The sequence below is a fragment of the Corvus cornix genome, chromosome 9 (assembly GCF_000738735.6).
Source record: "Corvus cornix cornix isolate S_Up_H32 chromosome 9, ASM73873v5, whole genome shotgun sequence".
NCBI lineage: Eukaryota > Metazoa > Chordata > Aves > Passeriformes > Corvidae > Corvus > Corvus cornix.
In genome coordinates, this window is record NC_046339.1 from 6,269,498 (window position 1) to 6,284,355 (window position 14,858).

Sequence of the window (14,858 nt, forward strand, 5' to 3'; positions counted from 1 at the left end):
CACACAGCTGGGGTGCAGCTGTGAGCACCACTGGACTCTGCTTCTGTTCCACAGGTGTAGGGGGGAGGGGAAGATGGAGCATGTGAAACACAAAATAAATCAGTTTCCCTAAATGGAACAGCAGGACATGGTGGCAGGGGATGGTGTCACCGTCACAGGATCTACTGTGTGCTCACAAAGATCCTATAGCCACACAGTGAATTACCTCCTGCTGCTGTTTGCACCTTGTCTTACCTGAAAATGTGCCAAACTAAATATTAAAAATAGTGTTTTAGTCTGTCACTTCCCCAGCCTAATGATCTGCAAATCTTCCATCCCAAACATTTAAAAGTACTGGTTATATAACATTCAGCCAAGGTAATATCAAAATATATTTTATTCTGGACCTCTTTCAGATCTGATTCAAATTACAGTTGTCAAAGCAATACAATGCAAAGGGAAACTGCAACAGAAAATGTGCCTAGAAGGGATATAAGGGCCTTGGGGACAAATCATTGTGATGTAGAACCAAAATACATCATAAAGTGTAATTAACATGGTCCAGGACAGTATAGAACATCTATATCAGTCTTCTTTAGACAATAATCATGAAAACTGAACAATAAAAGTCCTTTAAACAAGTACAAAAAACTGTCATGGGCTGGTTTACACTTTTACAACAGTTGTAGTTTAACTGGATAACTGAAGAAATGATGCAGACATTTTAATCCAGTGCTATAGGTAGGCTCACAGAATTAGACCCAAAGGATTTGTAACTCCAAATGAAACCATAACAACTACAATGTCAATGTCAGGAGAGAGAGAAAATTACTTCTGTATTCTAGAATTACTGTTCTGCACACTGCAGTCTGTTGAGGACAAGATTGCAAAGTACACTGGACTAGCAACAACATGCAGACTGTTTTCTTGTATTTACCCACAAATGTCAAAAAACATTATGAAGTAAAAATGAATGATTATTTAAAAATAAAAAAACAAACAAAACAAAACCAAAACATGCCTCAAGTTATTGTCAAGCTTCAAACTTAAAGGCAGAGAAAGCGAATTATGTACTCAAAACTACTGATCTGAAGCACTATTAACACTAAATCTGCAATCCACTCGAAAAGGCAGATTTTCCTGGTTTGTCTGCCTCCCACCAGACTGACAGTGAAGACAGTCACACTTTCACAGCTCGTGGTATTTCAGAGCTTTCTCTAGAGGGAGAAGTGAGGACTGCTCCATGTCTCTCTCCCTACGGAAAATGTCAGGGATCTTGATGGAGATTTACTGCTGTCTCCCGAAGCCATATTTGCTTCTAACATGCCACAATGTTGCTTCTGCTTTCTTCAGGCGTCTGGAGAGTGTGGAAGTGATCCCACCGGGGGCTGGCTCTACGGGGCTTTGGGAAGGGAGGAGCTATCCCGCTCGTCAGCCAAAAAGGAACACTGGGCTAAATCCGGCAGGCCCTGCTCTGGTAAAACCCCGTGGACACCGAGGGACCCTCGGCTTGAGGGGGATGTGGCTCGTTTTACCCACACTGGGGCTACGGCACGGCCCCGGCACCTCCAGCGCTCGGGGTTCCTCATGAAGCGACAGACAAAGGGATTTCTGGTGAAGTAAAGACTGGAAGAATCAGGTCCCAAGGCTCCTCTCTTCACTAAACAGACAAAACCGGACAACCTTGTATCTACAGGCTGAACCCCCCAGTTTGCAGCGGTAATGAAACTCCTTCCCTCGGCAGAGTTAAACGTGTCACCGGCTGAGGCCACTCTGCTGGCAAACCGGCATGGCCACCCCGTGCCACCCACTGTTCTCCCTAAACACAAAGGACATTCCCAAGGTACAACGCCCCACCAGACGCCCTAGCATGAGGTAAGCAGTGTAAGGAAAAAGGAGTGCTTTTTAAAATGAAAATCAATTAAAATTGGTAGAAATCTTTGGCCTTTCTCTCAAGATGCATTAAAGTGTCACAAAATCAAGAAACATGCTTCAAAATGCCATGTCGTTCTGACTCTGGTAACTACTACCTCCCCTCCACCCAACCCAAAAAAAGAGGCACTTTTAGTGTTTCATATAAGATTTCCAATCATCTAGTAGACATGCTAAATAACCCTGCACAATGGTAGTCCCAGAATAAACTCAGTTTATCAACATTACAAAGAGTCTAAAAAAGCTTTTATGAAGACCTAGATATTCTCTTAACTACACTAAAAAGCCCACTGGTTGGGAATCTTTACATCAATTTAAAAATGCAGAAAAAGGTAAAGTAAAAATAGAAAAAGACGAACTCTACAGAAACCTGGATCTGGTCATGCAAAAATGAGAAACGGGATTCTGAGATGGACGCACAGAAAGACAGCGAACTCAAGAGCAGTTCATTTCTTACCCCATCATTAATTCTGAGCCCAGCTTTTGCCCTTCCTTTTATCCTCTGTTTGGATATTTGCCTGTTACTGCGTTGAGCTGATAAAAATAGGAATGACTCCATCTGTAAGACTGAGCATGTATGTACATGCTACACAAAGTCAGGGCCTTGCTGCCATATGGCTTCCCCTTTGAAAGGAGCAATTTGGACAGTCCACCTCACCCTGGAACACGAGGCCTTTGTGCTATAAAAGACAGTAATTAACGTCACGGTTCTGTGGTGGTTTTGTCTCGGTTTTGGTTGGCAGGATGGCAGAACCCGGCGCACCCGGCCTGCGGCGGCTCCGGGCGTGCGGGGCGGCGGGAGCAGGAGCAGCACTGTGGCATGCGAGGCAGGACAGCAGGACAGCTACGGCCACACCTCGGCTCGGGGCCGCTGGCCTGGCCCCGTGGCAGCGGGCACTGCTGGCCCTCGCCGGGCAGGGGCTCCGCCCGCGCAGCCGGAGCGCTCGAGCCAACGGAGCCGACGTTCCTGCCGGAGCCAGCACCTGACAGCCCTGGCCTGGACACACTGAAGCTCTGGTGTTCTCTATTTCTGAGTGTGTGATGCTATGCTGAAGCAACTAGAATTACAACCAAAACAGCTGATGATTGAGAAAGAGGAAAATGGCAATACCCTAAAACATGGCTGTGTGATTTTGCAGCTATGTCACAGAATTCCACCACAATTGTTTAGATTGGCTGAAAGAATCATCCAATAACTTTTATGAAAATGAATAAACTGTCCATATTAAAATACAAAAGTACTATCAAGAATCACTTCTGACTTTCAGATTTAAATTCAGTGCAATTGACAAATGCATTGCTAAACAAAAAATGCAGCTTAAACATACTCAAAACATTTGTGTCTATTCCTGGGAGCACAGTTTAAAATTATTGCACAGAATTTTTTTTTTATTTTTATTTTTTTTCATTAAATGACAGAGGTCAGCCACAGTCATGGACCTCCAGCAATAAAAGCAATATTTCAAGTGCCAGACACTCAATATATTAGGTTTCCTACATATTGTAACTCACAGGGTAATTGCTCTAAACATTTGCAATATGTTCCAAAACCCTAAAAATAGCTGGCACAGAACCACCATGGATAACTGTCTTTATGGATATGACTTGGTGTTGGTTTTAAACACTGTGTATGATAGCAGTATAATCCTGGGGTATATATAAACAATGTATTGTTGACTTGTCTTTACCACTGGCAAATTGCTACCCTACCTTAGCCAAACTCAGACTTGCTTCAAGTCATGTTTATTTCATGGAAATAGCAGAAATTGATGCCTAAAGAACAATGGTTAAAATGTCAAAGCTGCATTATCTCAATTAGATGAATTTATACTTTACTTGAAGGGGGGGAAAAAAAAACCCAAACGAATAAAAAAATAGGTTAGAGACTAACAATCATAAGCCACAAAATTAATTGTGATTGAAATAGTGTTATAAAACTGATAACTTTGCAAAGCTCTGTAATATAAACCATTCCTTAAGTAAAATGTCTGTGACATAAATTTGACAACCTCTCTTTCTATAAATTTACACTCTTGGAATCTTATGCAAGACATGATGCAACCTTTTCGACTACACATACACATAAACACAACCTCATGCTATCATTTACAAATAAAATCACTATTAGTATACTTTTAATCACATGAGCAGAAAAAGGTTTGCCATATACATCTGTCATTGTAAGAAAAATACTTGATATTGTAAACAGAGTAAAAGACACTATATAGTAGTGATTATTAAAAAAATAGCAGCTTACATCTACCCTATATTTGGAAAAAAATGTAGTCACAAGATACAATAAACTGCAGGACTGGAGCAGCAGGGGAATTAGTGCAAGTATTCATCTCTTAAATAAGCTGAATCACTGCTATTAAAATAAACTTGAAGCAAGTCCTCTGTTTAAGTTTTTTTTTTTAAATCTAAGGTAGTAAACATTTTGCCTCTTAATGGCAGTGTTATCAAATATATGCCAAAGATTTTATTTTAATAAAGAAAAATTACATGAAATACTTTTAATACTGGAGTTTGGTTACAATTATACATCTAAGCTCCTACAAATAATGATGGGCAACTCTCAAAGAAGCTGTGGCATGAACCCTTGTCCAGAAAGATCTTAACCTCTTAAACAAAATCCCCCAGCTATACTTTGCTCCTTTTCACAATAGTGCACAATTTAACCATATTTTAGCTATGGTTTTAAAACAACAGAAGATGCATTTTTCCGCTTTTTTTTCCTTTTTTTTTTTTTTGCATCCCTGGTTTTTTTTTCTCCTGTGTTTTTGTGCCCTTCTGTTTTTAAGTTTGGCAGAATTATGTCCCAAATAAGAAATTACTGCATTTCAGCCATGTCACCAGAAAATCAAACATAGCATTATACCCATTTCCATCATACTTCGTAGATGAGAAGGATGTGAAATATCACGCCGCAAAGAAGGATTTTTTTTTTTTTTCTTCTCTCTCCCTAATCCCTTTTCCACCCTCCCTCTGTTCAAAGAAATTGTGCTCTGGGAGCCACAAAATGTACCAAATGTTATCAGGTTCAAACTACCTCTTCAAAGAATGCATCAAAACATGTTTCAAAGAAACGCCTTTTTTTTTTTTTTTCCCAAGGTGAAAAAAATATAAACAAGAAACTAATTCACTCCCTTACTTCATGCATTCGTAAACTTAACCAAAACAAAACAGAAAACCCAATGTTTAAAAGCAAAGAAAAAACTACTGCTGCAGATTTCTGTAAGTCCATTTTCTCTTTACACACAAACTGCTCAACTACTGAGAAGGAAAACAAAAATACCCCACAATCCACGTGAGAATGGATTTCATGGGGGAAGGGGTAATGAAGGCTGCCATTAGTATCTTCTGAATTTGGTATGTATATGGGTCTGCTCTTGTATATGGTATATTTCTCTCTCTCTCTCGCTCTCTTCTGGTTTTCATATCCAAAACCTTTAAATGTTATTTTGGGGCACAGCAGATTCCAGCACTTGGTGAACAGGATTCACAAGCTGTGACAAAACTCTGTCATCCTCTTCAGGGTGTAATTTTTTTTTTTTCCTTTTTTTTTTTCTCCTTTTTTTTTTTATATACAGTATATGTATATATTTCTTTTACATTTGGCTGTAGTGGACTGGCCATGGTTCGATTGGGACTATAGCAGTACATGGGTCAGGGACAGTCATTTTGGCTATGTACACATTCATAGTCGGTCCATGGCTTCCAACTAAGAGCGCTATTTCCGGAGGTCTAATACACAAACCTGCAAAGAGAGAGACACAGATAGAGCAGCTGCACAAGACCACATGGTTTTACAACTCTGTGTGAAGTATCAGAGCAAAACCTACAACATGGATTGTGTAAGCTTAACCTTATATCTATTAACAGTGGTTAAATAATATCAAAATGACCAAGTGAGCTCTAAATGAGCCCCCAGCCAGCTCCAGTGCTAAGGGCACTGCTGCCTCCTGAACTGCTATCAGAACAGCAACAACATTTTATGTAAGCTGTTTGCCTGTTATTTAATACTGTGAGGCTGAGAACTTACTCGAGTCTAGTTTGTAAAAATATAAAATGAAATTAAAATACGTGGACAAGTACTAAAATGGATGAGGAAAACAGTTAATGGTGTACAAATTCGAGTTTTAGTCTTCCCAAAATCTCCACTGAGTAGTGCTTTTGGGTCTGTCAGATGTAGAAGTCTATTAGTAAAATATAACCACACACAAGATAATACCAGCTGCAAGCACATTTAAAACAGAGTGGATGAGAAGGGTTTTTGGTAGCAAATAATATAGAACAAATTAAGCCCAGCATTTTTTTAAATATCAGAAACTAAATGAAAACAAATCTATTCCAAGTACAATCAACCTGTTGGGCTAAATTAATTGGAGGACTGGAAAGGTCACACAGCATGTATAAAAAAGGGTCATCTGGGGGGAATGATAATTAATTTTCTACTTAGGATATGCCTTGAGTTTTTTTCCTTTTATGATATTGCCTATAGTTACAGGACTAAAATGATATGAAACACCAATCAAAATTAATTCTCTAGAATTTAGGCTTCTTAAAATCCAGAACTTCCTATTTTGTGCTTTGAACTCTAACAAAACAACCTTACTTACCAGCATGGAGCATTCAGGAAGGAAGTGCTTTGGCACCTGTGTTAAAATGCCACCTGAGACTCTGCACTACTAAGCTGCCAGGATTGCTTTTTGCTGATGTTTGTTAAAGGAAGCTGGAGCACTTCAAAACACAATTCCCTTATCAGCCTTATTTTGTTTTAATTTTGCTTTTCCTTAGGCTCTCCTCTCCTTTCTTTGCAAACAATGGCAAGAGAGAGGCAAGCAGAAACCCCAGGACTGTGCTTCCTTCTGAAGACCCTGCACATTCCCATCCCACTGCAGCTCTCTGCAGGACAGTGTCAGAGCAGCCAGAAGGTGATGCTCCAACACCCTGCAGTGAAATGACAGTGGGGACATTCATGATTAGTTAAACATGATTTTATTCCCTGCTTTTTCTAAGCAAAGTAAGCAGACTGGTACCTATATATAGCTGCTGACATTTCTAGGAACTTTTTAATTACAAGCATTTAGAAATCTGCACTTTGTTTCGCTGTTGAATGCAATGCAGAAGGTATTTCATTCCTGTCATGCATTATAATAATATCACCTACACTGAGCATTTTCACTTGAAAAGGGCAGAGAAAGATAAACAAATTTGTTTCCAGACCAGCCACACTGAACACACTGACACAGTAAACCCCAGCAGGAACAGAAAACATAAATTGGAGTTATTTCCACCTTCTGAGGTTTTCGGGGGGTTTAGAACAGTGATGCCTTAAACTGGAATAAAGATATTCTCCTTACAATATCACAGCATGGTTACAGGTGGAAACCTACAGGTGAGCTGGCTGTATTCAACCTTCAGCTAGAGAAGGAAATTTTGTCTCCATTTTTGGTTAAAAGATTACCAGAAGATGTTTGTTATTAGAACATCAACCAAATCAAGCAACACTTACTGAACCATCTGAAGCACTTGCTCCAACTTTGTCTCCTGCTGCATTCCAGCAAACCTCAAAAATCCCTCCTGTTCCCCGATAACTGTGAACTAGGGCACCTGTCTAAAAAAGGGACAAGCCAAGTAATTAATACAACAAAATCAAAATGAACAAGCACAATTTGTACATGTAAAAATTCCCCGCTGCTTTCAAAAGCTGAAATTCTCAGAGGAAAGTGGTCCAGGGAGAGACCTGTGGACAGTCTCAGCACCTTGTTAAAGAATGTGACATAACCACTGCACCTTGAGCTCCTGTGTTTGATAGGCAAAACTGGGGATGGTCACGACTACTTCCAATTACTAAAATGAGCCTTTCAGAAATTAATACCCAATTCCCAGTAGCCAGAGACTGCATCATGCCTGACAACATCTTTAGACTTTCAAACATAACAAGCCCTTGGTTTTTTGCCAGAAATATAAAACAAGTAATAGTGTCCTTTTTGAGAAAGTTACATAGAAACACTTTGTCATCATTCTCTTTCCTCAACTATATTCTCTTGTTTGTCAGTGAAATTCAGTGGAACAGCCTATCAGATTAGTATGTCTACAGAGTCATCATTTTTCACAAAAACCCCTGTTTTATCAGGAATTTAAAGTTCAGAGTTAACAAATACTATTTTTGGATGAAATATGTTCTTGGAGAAACCTTGCTGAATGTGGGGTTTTGTCGGTGAGTTTTTGGTTGGGTCTTTTTGGTTTGTTTGTGGTTTTTTTGCTAAGACAATGTAAAAACAAGTACTACTTTACCATAGGCAAGCATTCAAAGTGAGAAATTAAATGTACATCCATTAAAGGAAATAATCTTAGAACAAAGAGAAAACAAGTGTGTTAGGAATGACAAAGCTCTTTGTGGCTGAAGTATGATGGAAAAACAAAGGTTGGAAGGATGGAAAAGACCAAAACACAAACTTCTCAACAGAGAGAAGAGCTATACCTGTGTATTCCAGATGTGTACACATTTATCAAAGGAGCCACTGGCCAGGTACCTGCCATCAGGACTGAAAGCTACACTGTACACAGGTTCTTGATGTTTTGTCAGAGTATGAATACAAATTCCTCTGTCTACATCCCATAACCTAACAGTAGAATCAAAGGATGCACTGTCAAGGAAAAAACCAGAGATTAATTACATCTCAATTCAACATATCTTTGATGCTAATACAAACAAAATATGATAAAGTATCCTACGTGCCTCAAAACATTCTGTGAACTTACATTTATAGAGTGAAGTAAAAATAATGTTTAACAAGCATTTAAAACCAGGATTAAATAGTACCTTGCTAACATAAGATTGGCATTTGGATTATTTGTTCCTGGTCCTGTAGGACTCCATTTGATAGTATAAATTTCTTTGTTGTGTGCTTGTAAATCATGGACACAACTGTCTTGTTTCATACTCCAGATCTACGATAAAAAGGGAAGAAAACACAAATAATTTAGCACAATATTGTACTAAAATACATTTGACATGGTTCTTCTGTATCATTTGCACGCTGTTACCTTTTAGGCCACTCAAAACATTTGCTATGATTGCTAGGTTTCTAGAGTAATGATGCCAAGTATTATTCCAGGACCTTTCATTCTTTGGGTTATAAGTTCCCAGAGAGGTTAATGAGTAATAAAGGTGCTGCCTATAGAAATGAATCTGCCTGAGTTAACTGCAAACCCCTTGAGAAGTGCAGGGATGAGAGCAGATGCTGAAATGAGAAGAGCAATATGTAAATGCTCATGTCTGAGTTGATAAAATATCACGGTCCTATTTTTAAATGAACTTCTTGCTACACAGACTGAGTGAAATAAAGGGATAGTAGAGAAATTTTCTGTTTCCATACAAATCCAGAGATGCAAATACCACTATGGCATTTTCCTGACTTATTAGCATTTGCATTGCCAGATTTCAGTGTTCAGTACTTCACAGAGGTCATTAGAGGACTCCAACTCCTGTATGACCATGCTCAACAAACAAAATAACTTTATTCTATTAAGAGTCTACATTGTTCCTACAGAAGGGATTTTGGAAGGCTTTTATACCTTTTTCTACATGTGAAACTGGATATGGAAAATAACCATCAGAATGGTTTTTTAAATAGTATCTGTTTCAGTAATGCTTTTAGATCACTTTTTGTTAGAAAAAGCTACCAGGAACATGCTTAAGCCCAACTGTATTTAAGATGCAATTGAGGTACATGTTTAAATAAATGGTGCTTTTCAGAACTGCTGCTTTGCTGAAGCGGAAATTGATTTTCAATGTCCAGACAGAACTGAAATTGTATTTCCAGTTTAAACTGATGGGATCAAAATCTAGCTTCTCATCCCAAAACCAGCATGGATGAAAGTCTGTATCAGCTGCCCTAGAGAACATCAAGTTGTAGATAGAAACTAACCAAGTAAATAAATCACTAAGCCCTTCCATGTGCTTCCAAACCTGGTATTTATTCCCTCTGCCATTGAAAAGTAAGGGATCCACAAGTGATTAGTGATGTGTAGACTCATCCCCCAGCACTTGGTGTTTGAGCTAATCCTGAGCAAAACTATAACATTCTTTGCAGCCTGGGCTCAATTCGAAACAGCTGCCAAGAAGTTAATGCCTGAATCCCACAAATGCTGACACATTCCCAGTTATCACCTCTACTCATGGAGAGGCAGCAGCAACAGCTCAAGCTCTAGACTGGAATTCGTCACCCTGAAGTTTCAGCTGCTTTAAGTATTAAATACCTGGCTTAAGCTGGCTATTTTGACTCCATCCACTGCCAAGGGAGAACAACTGATGCTCTCAGGGGTTTACTTACACACTTGACTTAAGACACTTAACTTAGGAAAGGATAACTTGCTCCTCAGCAGTGCTGACTGGAGATGTCTAGACATCCACCTCTAGATAGAAGGCTTAATGCTTAAGTGTTTGTATTTAGATAAGGTGACTTCCCTTGCCAGAGCCTGACCGTGTGCCAGTACAAGGGATATGTGGCTGCTCATTCAGCCATTCCCTGATTAAGTAACAGTGAGCTGGATAGAACTAACTGTCCCAAGGGCTACTGGCAGGACAGTGCTGTCAATGTAAAAAACATGTCCTGAGACTCTACCAAGCACAGTGCTAAAGCTCCCAGGGAATGTAAAGCAGTGCAGGAGTCACAGAAAGCATCTGTACCATGGAAGCAGCACAGGTCTGTCAGGCATGAACAGCCTCATTTCTGCTGGTGGCAGGTTTGTAAGGATCTTCGTGTGCCCTGAAGTCACGTGTGTAAGTTGCAGTGTCCTCTGCACTCACAAGTTTGCCCCTGTTCTACAAGAAATGTAGCTGTGAATCATTTGGAGGACAAGTGTAGGTGTGACTGAAAATTGCAGAATGACTCCTGATGAACTGGAAAAATCCAAGAGTGTACACAGCCTCTGAAGAAAAAACATGCCAAAGATTTGAACTGGAAAGAAGGGGAAAGCAGAATAAAGCCAGGAAAGGAGCAAGTCACCCATTCTTGTATGTGTTACATGACATGCATTCCAACTTTTTGTTTTAACCAAAAGCAACCATCGGGCGTGAGAGCTTAATGATTAATGACCTGATTCTGTAAACAGCTAAAAGCACCTAATAAATCATGCTCCAAGTTTCAGGCTGGCAGCCTGTAACAAGTTCTCTGGACCAAAGCTTGGCTCTGATTAACAAGGATTTCTAGGATTGCCTAACCTTGTTATATTAAAAAAGAACAAATATTGGACCACACGGCAAGTACAGTGATACTGCTGGATTGTCCATTCCATGGTGTGCATTCCAGAGTCCTACAAAGACAAGCACCAGCCTCAGAACTCCCATTACCTTTAGAGTCATGTCATCAGAGCAGGATGCCAGCAGATTACCAGTTGGATCCCATTTGATTGCATTTACTTCATTCTAAAAGTGAACAATGAGAGTAAGTTGGAGTCTTCCCTTCCATTACAAATGACAGCTTACAAAAGATGAAGCTGGACAGCAGTTATGAGCATTTGCATAATTGTCAGGATTTTAGCACTTAATTTTTATTCATAGCTTGGCCTTCAATAACAACAGCTTTTTGCTATCCATTTATTACATTCCCCATGCATACTTGTACACCATGTGGGAAAGTCTTGAAGTTACCATGTTTCTTCTTCTAAAGCTCACTTTTGCATCCTGACACTGGTAAAACAAGCTGCACACGGGGCTGAGAATCGTCCTGATAATCACAGAGACTGTGATTACCATAAAACCTTAACCACAACTACCTGTGTGTGCATCTACTGCCTATAGCCAACAATCAACCATTATACAAGTGCTGGGTACTGGTAAATTTACTGAGCCCCCAAACTCTCACCAATAAAAATATCATAGAGCAACCCCCTTTTTGCAGTACTTACCGTGTGACCCTGGAAGGTTTTGATGGGCCTATCTTGTCCTAGTTTACAAACGTGAATACACATGTCTGTACTGCAAGAGGCAAATGTGTTGTTACTCTGCCAATCAACATCTAATGCTGGTGCTAAAAGAAAAAGGAAGATATTTAAAGCTACAGTATGCATTCTGCAGGAATTTGATGTGCAAATTTAGCATGTACCACCCTGGAAAAAAAGCCAACAGGAAACAATCATTAATTTTACAGCAGTTAGTTCTCAAGATAAACACTGTGAACAGGAAGAAATGCAGCCCAAACAAGTCTTACGCAAAATGGAACAAATTTAATGTAAGTCATCATAATATGGAACATATTTGAAATCAAAGTTATACAGAAGACAGTGCAGCAGGACTTCAAGCTGTACTTAAGCCATCTACAAACAAATCTCAGGAGTCAGCACAAGGAACAGGTTCCCACAACTTCACACATCATCATGCGTGAGCTCATCTCCACCAACAACTGCTGCTCGTGCTCAGGGATGGCAGCCATGGAAAGGTAAGGATTTATTCCTTTCTTAATTCCAGCATTGTAAGGTGTGGCAACTTGAAACTTAATCATGGGCAACATATTCCATCTGATCAAGACAGCTGTTTACGGCAAATTGCACAGACAACTGCTTGGAGTAAATGCTGAGTTGATGTTTTTGACTGCTGTCATGGCACTGGAAATGTGGCATTAGCGGAATAAAAAGTGGGAACAAGACACGTTTCTTAAAGGCCCTTCAATGACACGTCTGTCATCCTCTCCATTCTGTTTTCCAGCTGATTCTGGCAGGATTGCTCAGCATGCAGCCCACAAAGCAATTTGTCTGACCTCCTGCACTCCCACCCCAGCTGGCCAGGGAACAGCTTTCAGCTGGTTTGGCCAAACAAGCTGGGGACAGCAGAACAATGGGACGTGGGGTGGGATTAGCGCACCAGGAGGATGGCAAATGTGGTCCTTAGGTGATAAACACAAATCCCTTGTGGCCCACCCACTTGATTTGTCAGCCACCATACTACAGAAAGTCAGAAATACTTGGATTATTTATCTCTTATGACTTTCATGGAACTGCAGTAAAACTGCAAGTTATAAAATCAGAACAAATCTAGCTTTGTTTACATTCTCAAAATTCAAATACAGGAGTCAGTAACCCAGGACTACCTGTAAGATTTTAAAATGATGCAAATAAGCAGAATAAACATCAGATTTTTAAATTTATTTTTAAAAATAACACCTTTTTGTCTTTTCAGGTGACAAGCCTGAATGATAAAATCAAGACTTACCAGAATGAAAAGGAAACTGCTGCTTGGCTTCGCCAGTGTGGGCATCCCAAATAATTGTGGTCTGTGTTAAACAAATAAATAAACATTGAACAAACTTGTACAAATTGCTAATTTCCCCACAACTACCACCACTCTCAAGTATGAGAATACCTACCCTGCTCCCCATCACCCAAACCTGCTCTTGATTATACATTTCTAGAGTTTTACCCAGTACTAAAAGAAATAGTAATAGATGTACGGACAACAGTAGAACACTTAAGATTGCATTAGAAAGGTGTTTAGTCACAAAATTTTGGGGTCAGGAGGGAGGAAGGAATTTGTGGGTTTTTGACCAGTTTTATCCCCTTAGTCCTATTTATATTCTTGTAATCCATTCCACATGCCTATTTTAATTTCAAACACTTGTATATTCAAATTGTAATATCAGCTACTCACGTGTCTCTAAGGAGATGTTATTAACAATTAGTCACATACTGAAAGATTTAAGGGTGTAATTTCATTCTAAGTTGTTCTCTGCCAATACTTTGAAAACCTTCTGGTTAAAGAAATCTTACATGACAAAATTAGTATTTTATGATCATTATATTATATGCCAAAGTCCCTGGCCTACCTCAATGATCAATGAAAATTTTGATGCCAATGGAAGCACGAACTGACCATATAAATTAATTATGGAAAAGGAGCCTAAGGTTTGAGTCATTCTCTCTGCTAATGCAGAATATTTTTCAAAGCATAATCTCAGTTTGTCTAAGAAGTTTTATTGACTGAAATGAGGCTTCTATTTCTTCCTTAATTATTTTCCTGCAAATGAAAGCTGTACCTCCACAAATATTTAAAAACTGGCATAACCATCACAGCTGCCAAAAGAGTAAACACATCCTTTCCATGCTCTGAGACATAAAATTTTCCTTCCCTTGTGCCAGCACAAGCATTTATAAAGCTGGCTACTAAAGCAAACCAGGTAAATGCACGCAGGGAAAAAAAAAAAAACAAAAAAACAAATAATGGAGAGAATTTACTACTTTGCAGTGACACTGCCAGTTTTAAGTGGCTGTAATGAGGTTACAGTTTGCCACTCTCACTAAGAGAAAACCTGTGCCAACTTCTGCACCTTGAATGAGTTACAGAGGAAAAAATCAACTCTCTTTACTCTTGCAATAGTCTATTTGATTCTTTGAATTCACTTTAAGTCCATTTCTCATCACTCTGTGCCCTTCCTACCATTCATAAAACCTCTCACACTAACAGCAGCTCTGAACTGAAAGACCTTGTGAGCCTAATTTGTTTAGAGATGTAAAATAAAACAGTCAAACAATGAGCTCCATGGCATTACACCACTGGCACCTCCCCAGTCACATATATCAATTCTCTGTATATTCCAGCTCTAATCTTTTTAAGCATTTTCAGGTTTGACTGATATCCAACTCAGCCTGAACCTATTCCTCTAGTACAATTTTCTTTTTCCTGAGGCTTTGCATGAAGTGTCCACTGGATTTTACATGGTTTGGTTTTACAATAAATTGAATGTTTCTGGTTTCAATGCACTTACTTTCCAACTCAGGCTAATCTAATGGAAAGAGATCCACAGACACTGAAATCTAAGAAATTATAATATCTCAATAAACTACTATAAAACCTAAGGAAACATAGCTAAGCATAACAAGATCTTTGTAAGCACATATTTACATCCCATGCCTTTAGTTTCATTTACTTACTTTGCATAGTTTTG

General features: G+C 39.3%; 1 protein-coding gene across 5 annotated transcripts in view; it reads right to left on the reverse strand.

Annotated features, from left to right (window-relative positions):
* Nucleotides 1-358: 358 nt before the first annotated feature.
* TBL1XR1 (TBL1X receptor 1) overlaps nucleotides 359-14,858 on the reverse strand; it is a 109,724-nt gene continuing 95,224 nt past the window's right edge. For all 5 annotated transcript variants that reach the window (XM_039556748.1, XM_039556749.1, XM_039556747.1 and 2 more), the window contains 7 exons: nucleotides 13,130-13,190; nucleotides 11,830-11,951; nucleotides 11,273-11,347; nucleotides 8,741-8,868; nucleotides 8,399-8,564; nucleotides 7,427-7,528; nucleotides 359-5,668 (listed from right to left, as the gene is read on the reverse strand). In XM_039556748.1, coding sequence (XP_039412682.1) covers nucleotides 5,642-5,668; nucleotides 7,427-7,528; nucleotides 8,399-8,564; nucleotides 8,741-8,868; nucleotides 11,273-11,347; nucleotides 11,830-11,951; nucleotides 13,130-13,190 — 681 coding nt within the window. In that variant the 3' untranslated portion in view covers nucleotides 359-5,641. The remainder of the gene's footprint in view (nucleotides 5,669-7,426; nucleotides 7,529-8,398; nucleotides 8,565-8,740; nucleotides 8,869-11,272; nucleotides 11,348-11,829; nucleotides 11,952-13,129; nucleotides 13,191-14,858) is intronic.